General features: G+C 45.1%; 1 protein-coding gene across 1 annotated transcript; it reads left to right on the top strand.

The window, feature by feature from the left end:
• The first annotated feature begins 383 nt into the window (after nt 1-383).
• Nucleotides 384-15,305, top strand: si:ch211-76l23.4 (uncharacterized). Its single transcript, XM_033971631.2, has 4 exons — nt 384-450; nt 9,719-9,879; nt 10,999-11,128; nt 13,722-15,305. The coding sequence occupies exons 2-4, from the start codon at nt 9,735-9,737 to the stop codon at nt 13,966-13,968; spliced, it is 522 nt and encodes a 173-aa protein (XP_033827522.1). The 5' UTR covers nt 384-450; nt 9,719-9,734; the 3' UTR covers nt 13,969-15,305.
• The last annotated feature ends 1,892 nt before the right edge of the window (nt 15,306-17,197 follow it).

The raw sequence follows: 17,197 nt of genomic DNA, 5'->3' as shown, positions 1-17,197 counted from the left end.
ACAAACAGAGACACAAAGACACACACACAGACACAGAGACGCACACACACAGACAAACAGAGACACTCACAGATACACGCATAGACAAACACAGACACACACATAGACAAACAGAGACATACACAGGCACACACACAGATACAAAGCCATACATGCACAGACACACACATGCTCACTCGCATACACACACACACATACATACACACGCAGACCCATGGGAAGAGGCAGGTTTGAACAGAGTTTGTTTTTTCTTCAGTCATTTGAGAGTTTGAGGTAAGAGCAGAGGACCAACACACACACAGATGCAGACACACACATACACACACACTCACACAGACCTTTGGGAAAAGGCGGGTTTGAGGAGAGTATGAGCAGAGTTTGAGCAGAGTTCGTTTTTTCTTCAGTCAGTTGGGAGTTTGAGGCTTCAGCAGAGGAGCTCCACTCTCACAGGTACATTATTATCATTTACCCAACTTAGTTTAGTAGTTTCCATTTTAAATGTTCTTTTTGTGCATGTTCTTCCACCGCAAACATCTCCTGGTGGGTCACAGGGTCTTCTGCTGTTACACTCTCAGTAAAGGTGTTTCATTTGAACCTTTTATTCATGTACTGCAGTAGCTCTGATTCAGTTCAAACCTGATCTGGTGTTGACCTAAGACCAAACTGGGACTAAACTTGAACTAGACCAGGACTAAACCAGGACTAGAAGTTACCAGATCAAGTTACGGGCCAGATCTGTGGAACGATTACCTCACTCACAGGAAGAATGCATGTTTTTTCAAGCATTTCTGAGCAAGAAAATAATTCATTATATTCAAGATAGATACGTTTAACGCTATACTGTGAAACATTCTCGGCAAAGCAATAACATCTCCATGGAGACAATCAGGCGATGGACCCTCCACCAGAAAAGTTACATGGTGTCTTTATGTTTCATTTGTAATACCCGTTGGTCAGTATTACTTTAGTTCATTGTTTGTGTCTTGGTTTCGCTCAGACTTATGACGGTCAGTGGGACTTGGACGTAGACGTCTGTGGTGTAGGCACATGTAGGCACATTTTAATCAAGATTCAGTCATTTCTGTTGGTCAGTGGTCAGCATGGGTCCTCTTAGTCCTCTGTCACGTGACCTGGAGCAGACTTTGGAGGTGGTCACTGGACCAGCTGCTGTGTAAAATGACACTGAATAAAACCAGTATTGAAAGTCTTGAGGGTTCCTATGCTTTGCTTGAAGCAGTTTTTCAGGTCTGAGGTTTAAGATTGAGGACACAGAGGTTTAAGATGGAGGACACAGAGCTTTAAGATGTTGGACACTGAGAGGTTTAAGATGGAGGACACAGAGCTTTAAGATGTTGGACATTGAGAGGTTTAAGATGGAGGACACAGAGCTTTAAGATGTTGGAAACTGAGAGGTTTAAGATAGAGGACACAGAGGTTTAAGATGGTGAACACAGAGGTTTAAGATGGAGGACACAGGTTTAAGATTGTGGACACAGAGGTTTAAGATGTTGGACACTGAGAGGTTTAAGGTACAAGACACAGAGGTTTAAGATGAAGGACACAGAGGTTTAAGATGGAGGACACTGAGGTCTAAGATGGAGGACACTAAGAAGTTTAAGATGGAGGACACAGAGCTTTAAGATGTTGGACACTGAGAGGTTTAAGATGGAGGACACAGAGGTTTAAGATGGGGCACACTGACAGGTTTAAGATGGAAGACACTGAGAAGTTTAAGATGGAGGACACAGAGGTTTAAGATGAAGGACACAGAGCTTTAAGATGGAGGACACTGAGATTTAAGATGGAGGACATAGAGGTTTAAGATTGAGGAAACAGGTTTAAGATGGAGGACACAGGTTTAAGATGGAGGGCACTGAGGTATAAGATGGAAGACACTTAGAGGTTTAAGATGAAGGACACAGAGGTTTAAGATGGAGGACACTGAGGTTTAAGATGTTGGACACTGAGAGGTTTAAGATGGAGGACACAGAGGTTTAAGATGGAGGACGCTACTGATGGAATGTGAGCTTCACCTGTTCTCCTCTGGGGCACAGAGCATGTCTCTGCAGAGCTGCCACAGCGTAACAGCAGAACTCCAGATCTCCATGTAGACAGGCTCTCTGCCAGAAAAGTGACATAACTTTACAACTTACTTTTTGTGGTGTTGTGAGTTTGTGAGCCCAGTGATTACTGGTTTAGTCTTGGTTCTGTCCTGGTTTAGACCCAGTTTAGTTTTGGTTTGGTACTAGTTTAGACCTGGTTTCGTCCATGTTTAGTTCTGGTTTATCCCTGGTTTAGTATCGATTTAGACCTGGTTTTGTCCATGTTTAGTCCTGGTTTAGACTTGGTTTTGTCCATGTTTAGTCCTGGTTTGGTTTAGTCCTGGTTTAGTCCTGGTTTGGACTTCATTTGAACATTTGTGTTTCTTGCAGCTCCATCATGTATGATTTAATTTTTTTCACATTCACCAAAATGATAAATCAGATGTTATGTCCCATCAGGACCAACTAGAGTAATATTATTTTTGCAATAACTTTACTCTTACTCTCCTCTCACTCTTTGATCTTTACTCTTACTCGAGTACAAATCTTGGCTCCTCTCATGTCATGTCACGGCTCTGCTCTGTTCAAGCCTGTGCAGTTCTGGATTTGATTTTATCAGTTTGAGCTTCATCACACCTGGAGACACACAGACACACACACACAGAGACCCACATACACATAGACACACACAGATGCACACATACAAACACACACCCTCACAGATACACACACACACAGACACAGCGACACACGGGAATAAAACAGGACTAAACCAGTTCTAAACCAGTTCTAAACCAGGTCTAAACCAGGACTAAACCAGGACATATTAACCATAAACCAGGTCCACACATCTGTATCTGTCAGTTACACCAAACTCCACCTGAGACGTCTCAACTGTCCCAGTTCAGGTTAAACTATTGACACTTTGCAGCTGATGTCATGACCATTCTCTGGGAGTGTGATGCTAACTGGAGGCACTGCTCTGTCTGAAGCTCTGTTATTCAAGTTAGACTTTAATCTGAGCTTTATTTTAACACAACTGAATTAGAAGGTGTGAGCTGTTTTGTGCTGTTAAACAAGTCCCTCTCAAATAACATTGCAATCACAAGCTAGCTAGGATTAGCATTAGCATGTTTTTCAGTGAGTCACTATCACTTTTTTGTGGAAAGTCAAACTCTTAAACAGGACCATAAGCTCAGACTGACCACAGGCTCCTGAACATGTGCTCTTCAAATATGTGTTTTTTTCTTGAGCTTGGAGATATTCTTAAAATTCTTTGCTAATGTGTGTATTGTGTCACCATGGTAACTGCTGAACATTCCACCATATACATAGATGCAGAACACCCCCAGTATTAGTAGCATAGTAAAACATTGTGACATCAGTGAACTTGCGATGTTAATGTGCCTGTAACAAACAGCCAAGTTTGTTACTAGATTAATAGCACCTTTCACTACATGCACTTTAAATTGCACATACACTTTAATAGCACACAGCACTTTAAGCATTATTTGCACTGTAAAAAAAGAATTGCACAAAAGGATTTAAAAATGTTTATTTAATTTGTCTGATTTTACCCAGTTTTAGATCTGGGCACAGAGGCATTTTAATTGAAGCTGCGTGTCCTGGAGGGGAAAGAGGACAAAATTAACAGCTAATTAATACATTGGATATGTGCAATATTAGTGCAATGTTTGTTGAGAATGTTTTGAAGTGTTGGTGTGTTCTGTAATTTGTAGTGTTTTTAGTGAACGTGTTTTAAAATGTCTTAACTTACCACCTCCTTGTCCTTGTGTCCAGGTGTCAAAGAGATCCCCAGGGAAACAAGCTCCCTTAAAAAGGTTCCGGGGCAGGACCAAGGCGGGGGAGGGGTAGGGGAGACATGTTGGGCATTTTTAAATGGTTTATGGGTTTTAAGTACATTTGGTGTTTGGTTTTAGGGTTTATGTATTTTAATATGTATAATGTTGATTTGGGTTATGAGTTTATTGGGTTTTATGGAGGTTTGAGTTTTAAAGAGCTAAGGCTAGTTTTTAAATACCCCTAGTAATTAATAGTAGTATAGTCCAGTTAGAGGAACAGGATAAAAGGCGCCTGCAACCATCAAACCAGGTTCTGCTGCTGGAGATGATGCTGCTCCTCTGACCTCCATTTGCACAATGCACCTGGCACTTTAATAATTGATGGGAGAAAGAAATAAAAAAATTGTGGACCACACCCGTGCTGCTGTCTTCTGTCACACCTCCTACCGCTAACGGCCAGCCTACGTTACATTTGGTGTCGGAAGTGTGTCCTCGCCGCTGTGAGACGAAGAAAATGCCAACACGGGGGAGAAGAAATGAGGAAGACGAGAATAGAGTGGAGTCTACTCACCACCAGGAAGCTCAGGCAAGTGGCTCCAAAGACAGTTTGGAGAAACTGGCAGGCATGGTGAAATGGCTAATGGACTCCCAGGTCGCACGGGACAAAAAAGGGGACAAAGAGCGCATGGTACAGGAGCAGCGCTGGGAGGCCATGCAGGAGGAAGTAAGCAAGATCCAGCAGCAGGTATTGAGGATGCATTCAGAGCGATCTGAGCATCAAAATGACATTGAAGAGCCAACGGCGGCACCAACAGATGATGAGGACAATTACACTTATAGGCCTCAGCGGGAACCAAAGCTGTTACCACTGACCGCAGAGGATGACATTGAGCATTTCCTCATCACCTTCGAGAGAATGGCCCGAGTGTCACGTTGGCCATCTGAGGAGTGGGCCGTCCGTCTAGTTCCTCTCCTCACAGGCAAAGCCAGGAATGCCTATGTTTTAATGGACTTTGCAGACACCGAAGACTACCACAAGGTGAAAGAAGCCATCTTGGCAAAGTATGAGATCACGGCTGAGACTTACCGGCGCCGTTTCAGATCTCTGAAGATTGAACCAGATGAGACACCTCGAGAACTGTATGTGCGGCTGAAGGAACTTTTCTATAGATGGATACAGCCGGAGAAGTCAGACATTCGAACCATCGCAGAGACACTTATCCTGGAGCAGTTCCTTCGGATGGTTAATCCTGAGCTGGAGGTTTGGATTCGGGAGCGCAATACGACCACCGCTGAGGAAGCTGCTCGTCTAGCTGAGGCCTTTACAGCAGCTCGGAAAGGGACCAGATCCATGCAATTTGGCCGAGAATCTCCCCAAGGCCAGTCAAGTAAGTCCTTTGGGGGTGATAAGAGGTTTGGTCCGGGTCAGGGTAATATCAGTGGTAGGCCATCTCCATTCAACCAACAGTCCCGTCCAGCTAAAAAGCCGTTCTCCAAAACACTAGCACAGGAAATAAGGTGTTATAATTGTAATGAGCTAGGTCATACACAGCACTTCTGTCCGGCACTTAAAGCCAAGCCATCTTTGCTATGTTCCGTACCTAGACTAGCAGTAGTGCAGACAGGGGAGCGGAAGGGGCGTTTAACACCAGTCCTTGTTAATGGCCACCGGCATGAAGCTCTTTTAGATTCGGGCTGTTTTCAGACAGTAGTTTTGTCTAGTTTGGTTCCAGTTGAACGTCAGTCTCCAGACAAGACCCCTCTAATTTGCATACATGGAGATGAGCACTGGTACCCTACAGCTGAGGTGTTTTTGACAGTTGGAGGACAAACTTACCTGGTCACTGTAGCCCTGTCCAAAAACCTGCCTTATGGGGTTATTCTAGGGAACGACATTCCAACCCTTCCTGATCTAATTGCTCAGTCTGACAGTAGCCAGGGTGCAAATGTTTCATCGCCAGAGAGTAGGTGCAACCCAAGCCCAATGACAGAATCCAGTCCTGCTAATCATTGTAATATTCTTACCAGAGCCCAGTCAGCTAGAGAAGTCTTAGAAGAGCTGCCTTTCTGTGATGAGGAGCTCGAGGTGCAACCAGGAAAGACGAGAAAGTCAAAGTCCCAAAAGAGAAGGGATAAGTTTGCTGGCTCACAAAGAGAAGAAAATGAACTTGCCAAACCCCTCAGTCCAGTTGAGTTCAGTATTCCCTCAGACATAGGTGCCCTTCAGGAAGAAGACCCCACTCTAAAGCCCTGGTTTGAAAAGGTCACAGAGCGGGAGGGGGTCAGCATAGGGAAGGTCAGCTACCTGGATGAAGTGGGTTATATCATTAAAAATGGTCTCCTTTACCAGAGAAAGGACAAGATTGAAGCCTTAGCCTTGCCACAGCAGTTCAGAGAGAGGGTAATGGAACTGGGACACTCCATTCCCTGGGCAGGTCACATGGCATTCCAGAAAACTCTAAGAAGAATTGGTAGCCGTTTTGCTTGGCCAGGAATGTATGTTGAGCTGTCAAAGTTTTGTACATCCTGTAAAACATGCCAGTTAACCTCAGGCAAACGAGTGACACAAGCCCAACTGCAACCATTACCAATTATTGGCACCCCATTTGAAAGAATTGGCATGGACATTGTGGGCCCCCTGGAGAGAAGCTCGGCAGGAAACAAATACATTTTGGTGTTGTGTGACTATGCTACACGTTATCCTGAGGCCTTTCCCCTCAGGTGTATCAAAGCCAAACAAGTGGCCAATTGTTTACTGCAGCTTTTCTCTAGGGTTGGGGTTGCCAAAGAAATTCTCACAGATTGTGGTACAAATTTTTTGTCCAAACTCCTCCAACAAGTCTACCAGCTGTTAGGGGTCAAGGGTATTAGGACAACTCCTTATCACCCCCAAACGGATGGATTGGTGGAGAGGTATAATCAAACACTGAAAACCATGCTGCGGAAGTTTGTCTCTACCACAGGGGCAGATTGGGACCAGTGGCTACCGTACCTCCTGTTTGCCTACAGGGAGGTCCCGCAGGCATCAACTGGCTTCTCACCTTTTGAACTGTTATATGGACGTCAGGTGAGGGGCCCACTAGACCTGCTAAAGGACCATTGGGAGGGTACAGAGTCAGAAAGAGACAACATCGTTGCCTACGTCCTGAAGATGAGAGAGAGACTTGAGGCAATGGCAGTCCTGGCTCAGGAGAACTTAAAGGGAGCACAGGAACGACAAAAGACCTGGTACGATCGTAAGGCAAAGGACAGAGTCTTCGCGCCTGGTCAGAAGGTACTGTTGCTATTACCCACTAGTGAGAACAAGTTGCTAGCTAAATGGCACGGACCTTACAACATCACAAGACAAATTAGCAAGGTTAACTATGAACTGTACATGCCTGAAAGGCGGAAAAAGCACCAGGTTTTCCATGTAAATCTTTTGAAAGAATTCCTCACTCGGCAAGAGCCTTCACAGCAACTTTTGGTGCGTGCTGTGAAGGATGAGGAAGTGACTGACTGTTTCTTTCCTACTTCTGCCACAGAGCCAACTGCTGTTGACCTCTCTCACCTCTCTCCCTCGCAGCAGGAGGAAATCAAACACCTGCTCGATCCCACTCTATTTCAGGAGACCCCCGGCTTCACATCACTGGTGCAGCATAAAATCAGACTAAGAAAAGATGCTCCAGTGAGGCAGAGGAGTTACAGGATACCTGAACGGTTGGTACCAGTGCTGCAAAAAGAAATTAAACTGATGCTGGAGCTTAACATTATTGAAGTGTCTAACAGTGAATGGTGTAGCCCGGTTGTTCTTGTGCCAAAAAAGGATGGTTCGCTTCGATTCTGTATTGATTTTAGACACTTGAATGCAATCTCAAACTTTGACCCCTACCCAATGCCACGCATTGATGACCTGTTGGAGCGTGTGGGAGGTGCTTCATACATTACAACACTGGATTTGTCAAGGGGCTATTGGCAGTTGGCTCTGGCACCTGAAGCTCGAGAACTGACTGCCTTCCGGACGCCATTTGGTTTGTACCAGTTTCGGGTGATGCCATTTGGTCTGCAAGGGGCACCAGCCACTTTCCAAAGGCTCATGGACTTTGTGCTGAAGGATGCCTCAGAGTTTTCTGCTGCCTACTTGGATGATGTTGTGATTTTCAGCAGGTCCTGGGAGGAACATCTCCACCACCTCCAGGAAGTCCTGCAGAAAATCCAAGCTGCAGGACTTACAATCAACCCTCGCAAGTGTGCGGTGGCCCATCGTGAAGTGGAGTACCTGGGCTATACCATTGGCTATGGGAGGATCAGGCCACAGGTACAGAAGATGGAGGCCATACGCTCATTCCCTGTGCCCACTACCAAGAGGAAGGTTCGTGGATTTCTTGGCTTGGTAGGGTGGTACAGGAAGTTTGTTCCACAGTTTGCCGAGAGGTCAGCTGTCCTAAACAACCTTACCAAGAACTCTGCCCCCAACAAGGTGAGATGGTCAGCAGAGTGTGATCGAGATTTTACAGACCTGAAGGAGGCGATATGCACTTGTCCGGTTCTGCACAGCCCTGACTTTAACAAACCCTTCATCCTGCAAACCGACGCTTCGGGGGTGGGACTAGGGGCGGTCCTCCTCCAAGAGAAGGATGGAGAGAGGAGACCAGTGGTGTTCCTTAGTCGTAAGCTGCTTGACAGGGAAACCCGATACTCTACAGTGGAGAAGGAGTGTCTGGCGATGAAGTGGGCCATCGACTCCTTAAGGTACTACCTGCTAGGACGTCATTTCACCCTGGAGACTGACCATCGAGCGCTCCAGTGGTTGAACCGCATGAAGGATGCCAATACTCGTATCGCAGGCTGGTATCTATCTCTTCAGCCCTACAACTTTACAGTACAGTACCAACCTGGGAAGACCAACGTGGTAGCGGACTGTCTGTCTAGAATGGCTGAAGACTGAGGTTTCACCTTGTTGAGAGGAGGGGGGAAATGTAACAAACAGCCAAGTTTGTTACTAGATTAATAGCACCTTTCACTACATGCACTTTAAATTGCACATACACTTTAATAGCACACAGCACTTTAAGCATTATTTGCACTGTAAAAAAAGAATTGCACAAAAGGATTTAAAAATGTTTATTTAATTTGTCTGATTTTACCCAGTTTTAGATCTGGGCACAGAGGCATTTTAATTGAAGCTGCGTGTCCTGGAGGGGAAAGAGGACAAAATTAACAGCTAATTAATACATTGGATATGTGCAATATTAGTGCAATGTTTGTTGAGAATGTTTTGAAGTGTTGGTGTGTTCTGTAATTTGTAGTGTTTTTAGTGAAAGTGTTTTAAAATGTCTTAACTTACCACCTCCTTGTCCTTGTGTCCAGGTGTCAAAGAGATCCCCAGGGAAACAAGCTCCCTTAAAAAGGTTCCGGGGCAGGACCAAGGCGGGGGAGGGGTAGGGGAGACATGTTGGGCATTTTTAAATGGTTTATGGGTTTTAAGTACATTTGGTGTTTGGTTTTAGGGTTTATGTATTTTAATATGTATAATGTTGATTTGGGTTATGAGTTTATTGGGTTTTATGGAGGTTTGAGTTTTAAAGAGCTAAGGCTAGTTTTTAAATACCCCTAGTAATTAATAGTAGTATAGTCCAGTTAGAGGAACAGGATAAAAGGCGCCTGCAACCATCAAACCAGGTTCTGCTGCTGGAGATGATGCTGCTCCTCTGACCTCCATTTGCACAATGCACCTGGCACTTTAATAATTGATGGGAGAAAGAAATAAAAAAATTGTGGACCACACCCGTGCTGCTGTCTTCTGTCACACCTCCTACCGCTAACGGCCAGCCTACGTTACAGTGCCAGTGTGAGTGGAAAGCACATTCTCAAATCCTCTCCCCTTTTCTTCAGGTAAAGTGGAGTAAAGATGGCGTCCAGACTGACCCTGGTGCTGATGCTGTTGTTTGTTGCCGCGGTGACGGCTCAGAGACGCGGAGGGGGAGGAGCCAGATCGAACACTAGGACCTCCTCCTCTTCATCAAACACAGACGAGTGGGACTACAGAGCTGGGTGTGAGTCTGGCTCAGGGTCATGATGTTAGAGGTGAAAAAACAAAAACGGGCATAAAAATAGGTCCAATATGACTTTTGTACAGCGTAACAATGGCATCACATTCACTTTTTATTATTGTATTAATTCAGTTTCTATACAGATTCCTCAGGCACACAGGGTCTCAGCTTTGGAAGTAGCTATAAATAGTCAGGGCAGTGTCTACAGGGGCAAAGGGCTGAGGCAGGTTGAGTTTAATAGGGAGGGGGGTTACGCCAGAACATCACGAGGGCCACTACTCACTGTGACACAACAGTAGGACACAACAGAGGAGGTTCAGTTGGTGGATCCTCTAGGCTGTGACACTGATGCAAACACCTCTTCTGTTAAATAATGGGACAGAAACAGAAACATTCACCTGCTTCTTTAGTGCAAATATTTCTACTGTAAAGCTATAGTTTAGTATTTAGCTCAATAGTGAGTCTGTTCTGTCTTTTATGCCTGAATAGTGAGTCTGCTTTTACATCTCAATAATGAGTCTGCTCTTTTACGTCTGAATAGTGAGTCTGTTCTGTCTTTTACATCTGAATAGTGAGTTGCTCTGTCTTTTACATCTGAATAGTGAGTTGCTCTGTCTTTTATATCTGAATATTGAGTTTGTTGTGTCTTTTACAGCAAAATAGTGAGTCTGTCCTGTCTTTTAAGTCTGAATAGTGAGTCTGCTCTTTAACGTGTGAATAGTGAGTCTGCTCTTTAACGTCTAAATAGTGAGTCCGCTCTGTCTTTTACGTCTTAAGAGTGAGTTTGCTCTTTTATGTCTGAATAGTGAAATTGTTCTGTCTTTTATGTCTGAATAGTGAGTCTGCTCTTTTACGTCTGAATAGTGAGTCTGCTCTGTCTTTTACGTCTAAATAGTGAGTCTGCTCTGTCTTTTACGTCTGAATAGTGAGTCTGCTCTTTTACATCTGAATAGTGAGTCTGCTCTGTCTTTTACGTCTGAATAGTGAGTCTGCTCTGTCTTTTACGTCTGAATAGTGAGTCTGCTCTTTTACATCTGAATAGTGAGTCTGCTCTTTTATGTCTGAATAATGAGTCTGCTCTGTCTTTTATGTCTGAATAGTGGGTATGTTTTGTTTTTGCAGCTGATAAAGTGAATATGAGAAATGTGGCCAATCTGACTGAAGTTCTGGACAACTGGAAATACGACATCATGAGTCAGATGAAGAATCTACTGCAAAATGACCACCAGAGTCTGCTCCCCGACTACGCCAGGTACACATGGTACAGAGGAAGAACAGAGGGTACAGAGGAGGAACAGAGGAGGAGCACAGGGTAGAAAGTCTGCTTCCCGACTACGCCAGGTACACACGCATGGTACAGCGGAGAAACAGAGAGTACAGACGAGGAACAGATTTAGAACAGAGGGTACAGAGGAGGAACAGAGGGTGCAGAGGGAGAATAAAGGGTACAAAGGAGGAACTTAGGAAGAACAGAGGGTACAGAGGAGGAACAGAGGAAGAGCAGAGGAAGAACAGAGTATACAGAGGGGGAACAGAGGAAGAACAGAGGATACAGAGGGGTAACAGAGAGTAAAGAGGAAGAACAGAGGATACAAAAGAGGAACAGAGAGTACAGAGGAGAAACAGTGGAGGAACAAAAGAGGAACAGAGGGTACAGAGGAGGAACAGAGGGTAGAAAGTCTGCTCCCCGACTATGCCAGGTACACATGTATGGTACAGAGGAAGAACAGAGGGTACAAAGAAGGAACAGAGGGTACAGAGGTGGAACAGAGGAGGAACAGAGGGAGAGAGAAGAGGAGCAGAGGATGCAGAGGAGAGAAGGAGACGATGCAGAGGAGTTAGTGTTTTCTTCGACTGCAGATGTTCTAAATTCCCAGTCTTCTTTGCGGTTTGGAGGCGGAGTTTGTCGCCGCAGAAACAGATTAAGCTCAAACTCAAATAAATGGGTCTGACCTCAGAGTTTCTTCTAAAAATGCTGAAGGAAAATATGCACAAAGACCAAACAGGACTGTCACCATAGCGATTCAGAACATAAAACTAAATATTACATGTTTGAATGGAAAAAAGCTATGGAATGTTCCATGGTATGGCATTAAAACCAAAATCTATCTAAAACCAGATCCCACTCTGCTGTATCTGTGTGGAGTTTGCATGTTCTTTGTGTGTGCTTTAGTCCTGCTTCAGTCCTGGTTTAGTCCTGGTTCAGTCCTGGTTTAGTCCTGATTTGTACCTTATTTGAACATGTGTGTTTCTTGCAGCTCCTTGTACAGTCCTGGTTTAGTCCTGGTTTAGTCCTGGTTTAGTCCTGGTTTAGTCCTTGTTTAGTCCTGGTTTAGTCCTGGTTCAGTCCTGGTTTAGTCTTGGTTTAGTCTTGGTTTAGTCCAGGTTTAGTCATGGTTTAGCCCAGTATGTTCATAGTGGTCGTTGGTCCTGGTTCAGTCCTGGTTTAGTCCTGGTTTAGCCCTGGTTTATTCCTGGTTTAGTCCTAGTTTATTCCTGGTTTAGTGCTGGTTTCGTCCTGATTCACACCTGGTTTAGTCCGGGTTTAGTCCTGGTTTAGTCTTGGTTTAGTCTTGGTTTAGTCCAGGTTTAGTCATGGTTTAGCCCAGTATGTTCATAGTGGTCGTTGGTCCTGGTTCAGTCCTGGTTTAGTCCTGGTTTAGTCCTGGTTTAGTCCTGGTTTAGTCCTGTTTTAGACCTGGTTCAGTCCTGGTTCACTCCTGGTTTATTCCTGGCTTAGTCTAGTAGGTTCATAGTGGTCCATGGTCCTGGTTTAGACCTGGTTTAGTCCTGGTTTTGTCCTGGTTCACACCTGGTTTAGTCCGGGTTTAGTCCGGGTTTAGTCCTGGTTTAGTCTTGGTTTAGTCTTGGTTTAGTCCAGGTTTAGTCATGGTTTAGCCCAGTATGTTCATAGTGGTCGTTGGTCCTGGTTCAGTCCTGGTTTAGTCCTGGTTTAGTCCTTGTTTAGTCCTGGTTTAGTCCTTGTTTAGTCCTGGTTTAGTCCTATTTTAGAACTGGTTCAGTCCTGTTTTAGACCTGGCTCAGTCCTGGTTCACTCTTGGTTTATTCCTGGCTTAGTCCAGTAGGTTCATAGTGGTCCATGGTCCTAGTTTAGACCTGGCTTAGTCCTGGTTTATTCCTGGTTTAGTCCTGGTTTTGTCCTGGTTTTGTCCTGGTTCAAACCTGGTTTAGCCCGGGTTTAGTCCTGGTTTAGTCTTGGTTTAGTCCTGGTTCAGCCCTGGTTTAGTCCTGGTTTAGTCCAGTAGGTTCACAGTGGTCCATGGTCATGGTTCAGGCCTGGTTTAGTCCTGGTTGCGTCCTGGTTTAGTCCTGGTTGCGTCCTGGTTTAGTCCTGGTTTAGTCCTGGTTTAGTCCAGTAGGTTCATAGTGACCCATGATCCTGGTTTAGTCCTGGTTCAGGTCTGGTTCAGTCCTGGGTTAGTCCTAGTTTAGTCCAGTAGTTTCATAGTGGTCCATGATCATGGTTCATTCCTGGTTAGTCCTGGCTTAGTCCTGGTTTAGTCCTGTTTCAGACCTGGTTCAGTCCTGGTTTAGTTGTGGTTTAGTCCGGGTTTAGTCCCCGTTCAGTCCGGGTTTAGTCCTGGTTTAGTCCCCGTTCAGTCCTGGTTTAGTCTTGGTTTAGTCCAGTAGGTTCATGTGTGTATACTAGTCTATGTGTATTATAATTGTTTAGATTCAGCTCAATATCATTATAAACATATTCAGGAAAGGTTTATTTCTGTCAGTGGGACTTTGTTAGTATCGATACCTGCTCAAACGAGTATGTAGTTTCGATACTTCCTTTAGTATCAATTAGGATCTGATTTTTGAAACTTTGTGCTCAGGATCCAGCCGCTGTCTGAGGCTCTGGATGATCTGTACAAAGAGTTCAACGCTCTGAAGGCCCATCTGGGAGACCTCACTGAGAAGTTTACAGCCGTGGAGACGTTTATTGATGAGCTCAAAGGCCGACAGGGTCACCAGGGATCTGCACCTGCCGCACCTGCCGTGCCTGCCGCACCTGCCAGCACGCTCCCTCGGCCCAACAGGAGGGTCATCAGGAAGAAGCCATCGGCCACCACGACAGAATGAGCAGCCCGTCGCACACAGAGGAGGAAAGACGATTGCAAATTTATAAAAAAAATTTAAAATGCTGTACTCAGAGTCTTCCATGATTTTAAATGTAATAAAGTAAAATTTCTCTCAGTGACTGACCTGGTAAATCAGATACAGAGGGATGTCAGTCTGGTCACCTTCCTATGTCATATTTGAGCTTGAACCAAACATGAACGTCCAATCAGATTTGTTTATTTCAGTGACATATGTGAAAAGGAGTTCATTGGGCACTCATCATTTACAAAAAACCCTTTCTCCTCAGATGAACAATTTAGTCGCTCGTTGTTTCTTCATAAACCTCTGATGTTTTTTAGTCCCTTGTGATAGTTTTGTCCTTTTTCCTCATGAGCGACCGTATTTGTTATGATACAGAGAGATCACGTGCATCCCTGATTGGCTTATCCACCTGTCAGTCACGCCCATCTGAACTCACCTCATGAAAACACGCAGGAAACGTGTTATGACGGTGCTGAAGTCTTAAAGCTCTGTGTGTTTGCTTTTACTGTGCATGACACCTTTATATAAGATATGAGTCTTTATCTCAGTATATATGTATCTAATAGTCTACAGCAGAGGACTCAGACCTGACTCAGACCTGATTCAATCCTGAGTCAGACCTGAGTCACGTTTTGACCTTTATATAGGATATGATTCTTTATGTCAGTATATAGTTAAAACAAGGTTGTTAGGAAAGACAGTCCTTCCTTGAACAGGAATGGGGGCCTGAGACATCATCTAATCCCCATCTATAACTCCATTCTCAGAGTTAAAGCAAACAAAGGAAACAATAGAGCTAGCCAGGACGTGAAATCACCTATTAGGGGCCTGAATGATTATGCTAAGTATGACTCAGACACAGTCCACATTTAGTGTAGCTCAATAGACCTAGCTAACAAACAAAAAGTGTAAAAAGAAGCTGTTTCCAGTTTCAGTGTTGTTAGCTCCTCCCTTCAGACAGATATACGGCAGTGTCTAGCAGTAATCTGACCAGAACTGAAGAAGCAGCTTGGATGAGTAGCCAAACGTCTTCACTCTAAAACTTTTGTACAGTAGAGGTGAAAATATTATCTGTAATCTGTAATTTGACTTGGACTGGACTTGGAATTATTCTGGACTTGGACTTGAGACTTGCAGGGCTTGGTCCCACCTCTGGACACATTTCCAATTTATTTTTCTGTCTGTTTCAGTATTAGATTTGAAGTTTAGTCACAATAAACTAGACCACAGTCTTACCACAGTCCTGTCTCCTGTAAACCACTGAACCTCTGTTTTATCAAAACATTTAAATAAATATTTATTGCATGTATCAAATCAAATGTTATGTCCAGTCTGTGTCCAACGCTCTGAGCTCCTTTTAATGTCTTTTCAACCCTGTTTGATACTTTGCTGGGACATCACACGGGGGGGGGGGTCAGCAGCTCGCGGTCAGCAGTCGTGGTCAGCAGCTCGCCACCCACACTGTAAACAGGAGTCGGACGGTTTGCCGTCTGGGTCGGGGCTGGGTCGAGGGGACAGCAGCCTAAGTGGGGAGTCCCAGACTTCCCTCATCCCAGACAAATCCTCCAGCTCATCCGGTGAGATCCCAAGGCACTCCCCCCCAGGCCAGCCAAGAGACATAGTCCCTCCAGCGTATCCTGGGTCTTTCCCGGGGCCTCCTCCCAGTGGGACATGCCCAGAACACCTCCCCTGGGAGGCATCCAGGAGGCATCCTGAACAGATGCCCGAGGCACCTCAACTGGTTCCACTCGATGTGTAGGAGCAGCAGCTCTACTCCGAGCTCCTCCTGTGTGACCAAGCTCCTCCACCTATCCCTAAGGAAGCGCCCATTTCAGCCGCTTGTATCCGCAATCTTGCCCTTTCAGTCATTACCCAGAGCTCATGACCATAGGTGAGGGTAGGAACGTATATTGACCGGTAAATCCAATTCAATTAATTTTATTTTTGTAACGCCCCAAAACCACAACAACAGTTGTCTCGAAGGGCGTCAAGACAACAAATCGAGAGCTATGACTTCCGGCTCAGCTCCTTCTTTACCACAACGGGCCGATACAGCGACTGCATCACTGCAGATGCTGCACCGATCTGCCTGTCAATTTCACACTCCATCCAGTCTGCCAGTCCAGTGGCACTGTCCCCGACCACCACACGATGTTGCAGAGACCTTGGTGACTTCAGCCAGGGTGATGGACGAGTCCACCTCTGGGTCCACCGTCCCTGCTTCCTCCTCAGACGTGACAGTAGGATTGAGGAGATCCTCAAAGTATTCCTTCCACTGCCCGACAACATCGCCAGTCGTGGTCAGCAGCTCGCCACCCACACTGTAAACAGGAGTCGGACGGTTTGCCAATATCTCATTGAGGCCGTCCAATAGTCCTTCTCCATGGCCTCCCCAAATTCCTCCCAACCCCGAGTTTTTGCATCTGAGACGCTTACCCTGCTGGTACTCATCAGCTGCCTCAGGAGTCCCACGAGCCAACAAGGCTTGATTGGACTCCTTTTTCAGCCTGATGGCATCTCTTACTTCCGGTGTCCACCACCGGGTTCGGGGTTGCCACCGCGACAAGAACCGCAGACCTTATGACCACAGCTACAAGCAGCCGCATCTGATTGGATGAAGCGACACAACAGTGAAACAAGATGAAAATCTAACTTTATTTAGAGCCAGCTGAGACAAAAGCACACAGACCTTCTCTCTGGATGTTCCAGTCTCACCTGGTTTCAGTCTGGTTCTCCTGGTTGTCGAAGGCACATGTAAAAAGTGGGATGAGAATTGAACCATGGTGTGGGCAGTCGTATGTCCCTGCATAGAGTTGGAGAAGTTTGGTTCTAACACCTTGTAAACCATAGTTACAGGCATTTTAATTTTTATTGTCTTATTCGCATTTTCAGGAGCTGAACAGTTATTTTAGCCCAATTTAACAATACCATTATATAAGTGACCAGAACAGTGCTTCCACACATTTGGGTTGCTTATCAAGTGGAAATGAGTAGCCCCACACTCACTCATAATTAGATTGCTGTAGTAAGGGCAGTCATATCACTTTAGGCAGAATTCAATGCAACTTCCTATAGTGACACAGAACCTGAAAAGGGAAATTGTGAAAAAAACAACAACCTTATATATCAATACAATGTTTTCCTGTTCAAATAGGGAGTTTCTATCACCTTGCAAACCAAAGTTACAGGCGTTTTCAGTTTTCATTGC

The sequence above is a fragment of the Periophthalmus magnuspinnatus genome, chromosome 8 (genome assembly GCF_009829125.3).
Source record: "Periophthalmus magnuspinnatus isolate fPerMag1 chromosome 8, fPerMag1.2.pri, whole genome shotgun sequence".
NCBI lineage: Eukaryota > Metazoa > Chordata > Actinopteri > Gobiiformes > Gobiidae > Periophthalmus > Periophthalmus magnuspinnatus.
This window is presented reverse-complemented; position numbering and strand designations above follow the sequence as displayed.

Coding starts and splice junctions, on each gene's coding strand:
- si:ch211-76l23.4 (XM_033971631.2), top strand. CDS start 9,735: ATGGCGTCCAGACTGACCCTGGTGCTGATGCTGTTGTTTGTTGCCGCG. Junction 9,880..10,998: donor GTGGGACTACAGAGCTGGGT/GTGAGTCTGGCT, acceptor TTGTTTTTGCAG/CTGATAAAGTGAATATGAGA. Junction 11,129..13,721: donor CTGCTCCCCGACTACGCCAG/GTACACATGGTA, acceptor CTTTGTGCTCAG/GATCCAGCCGCTGTCTGAGG.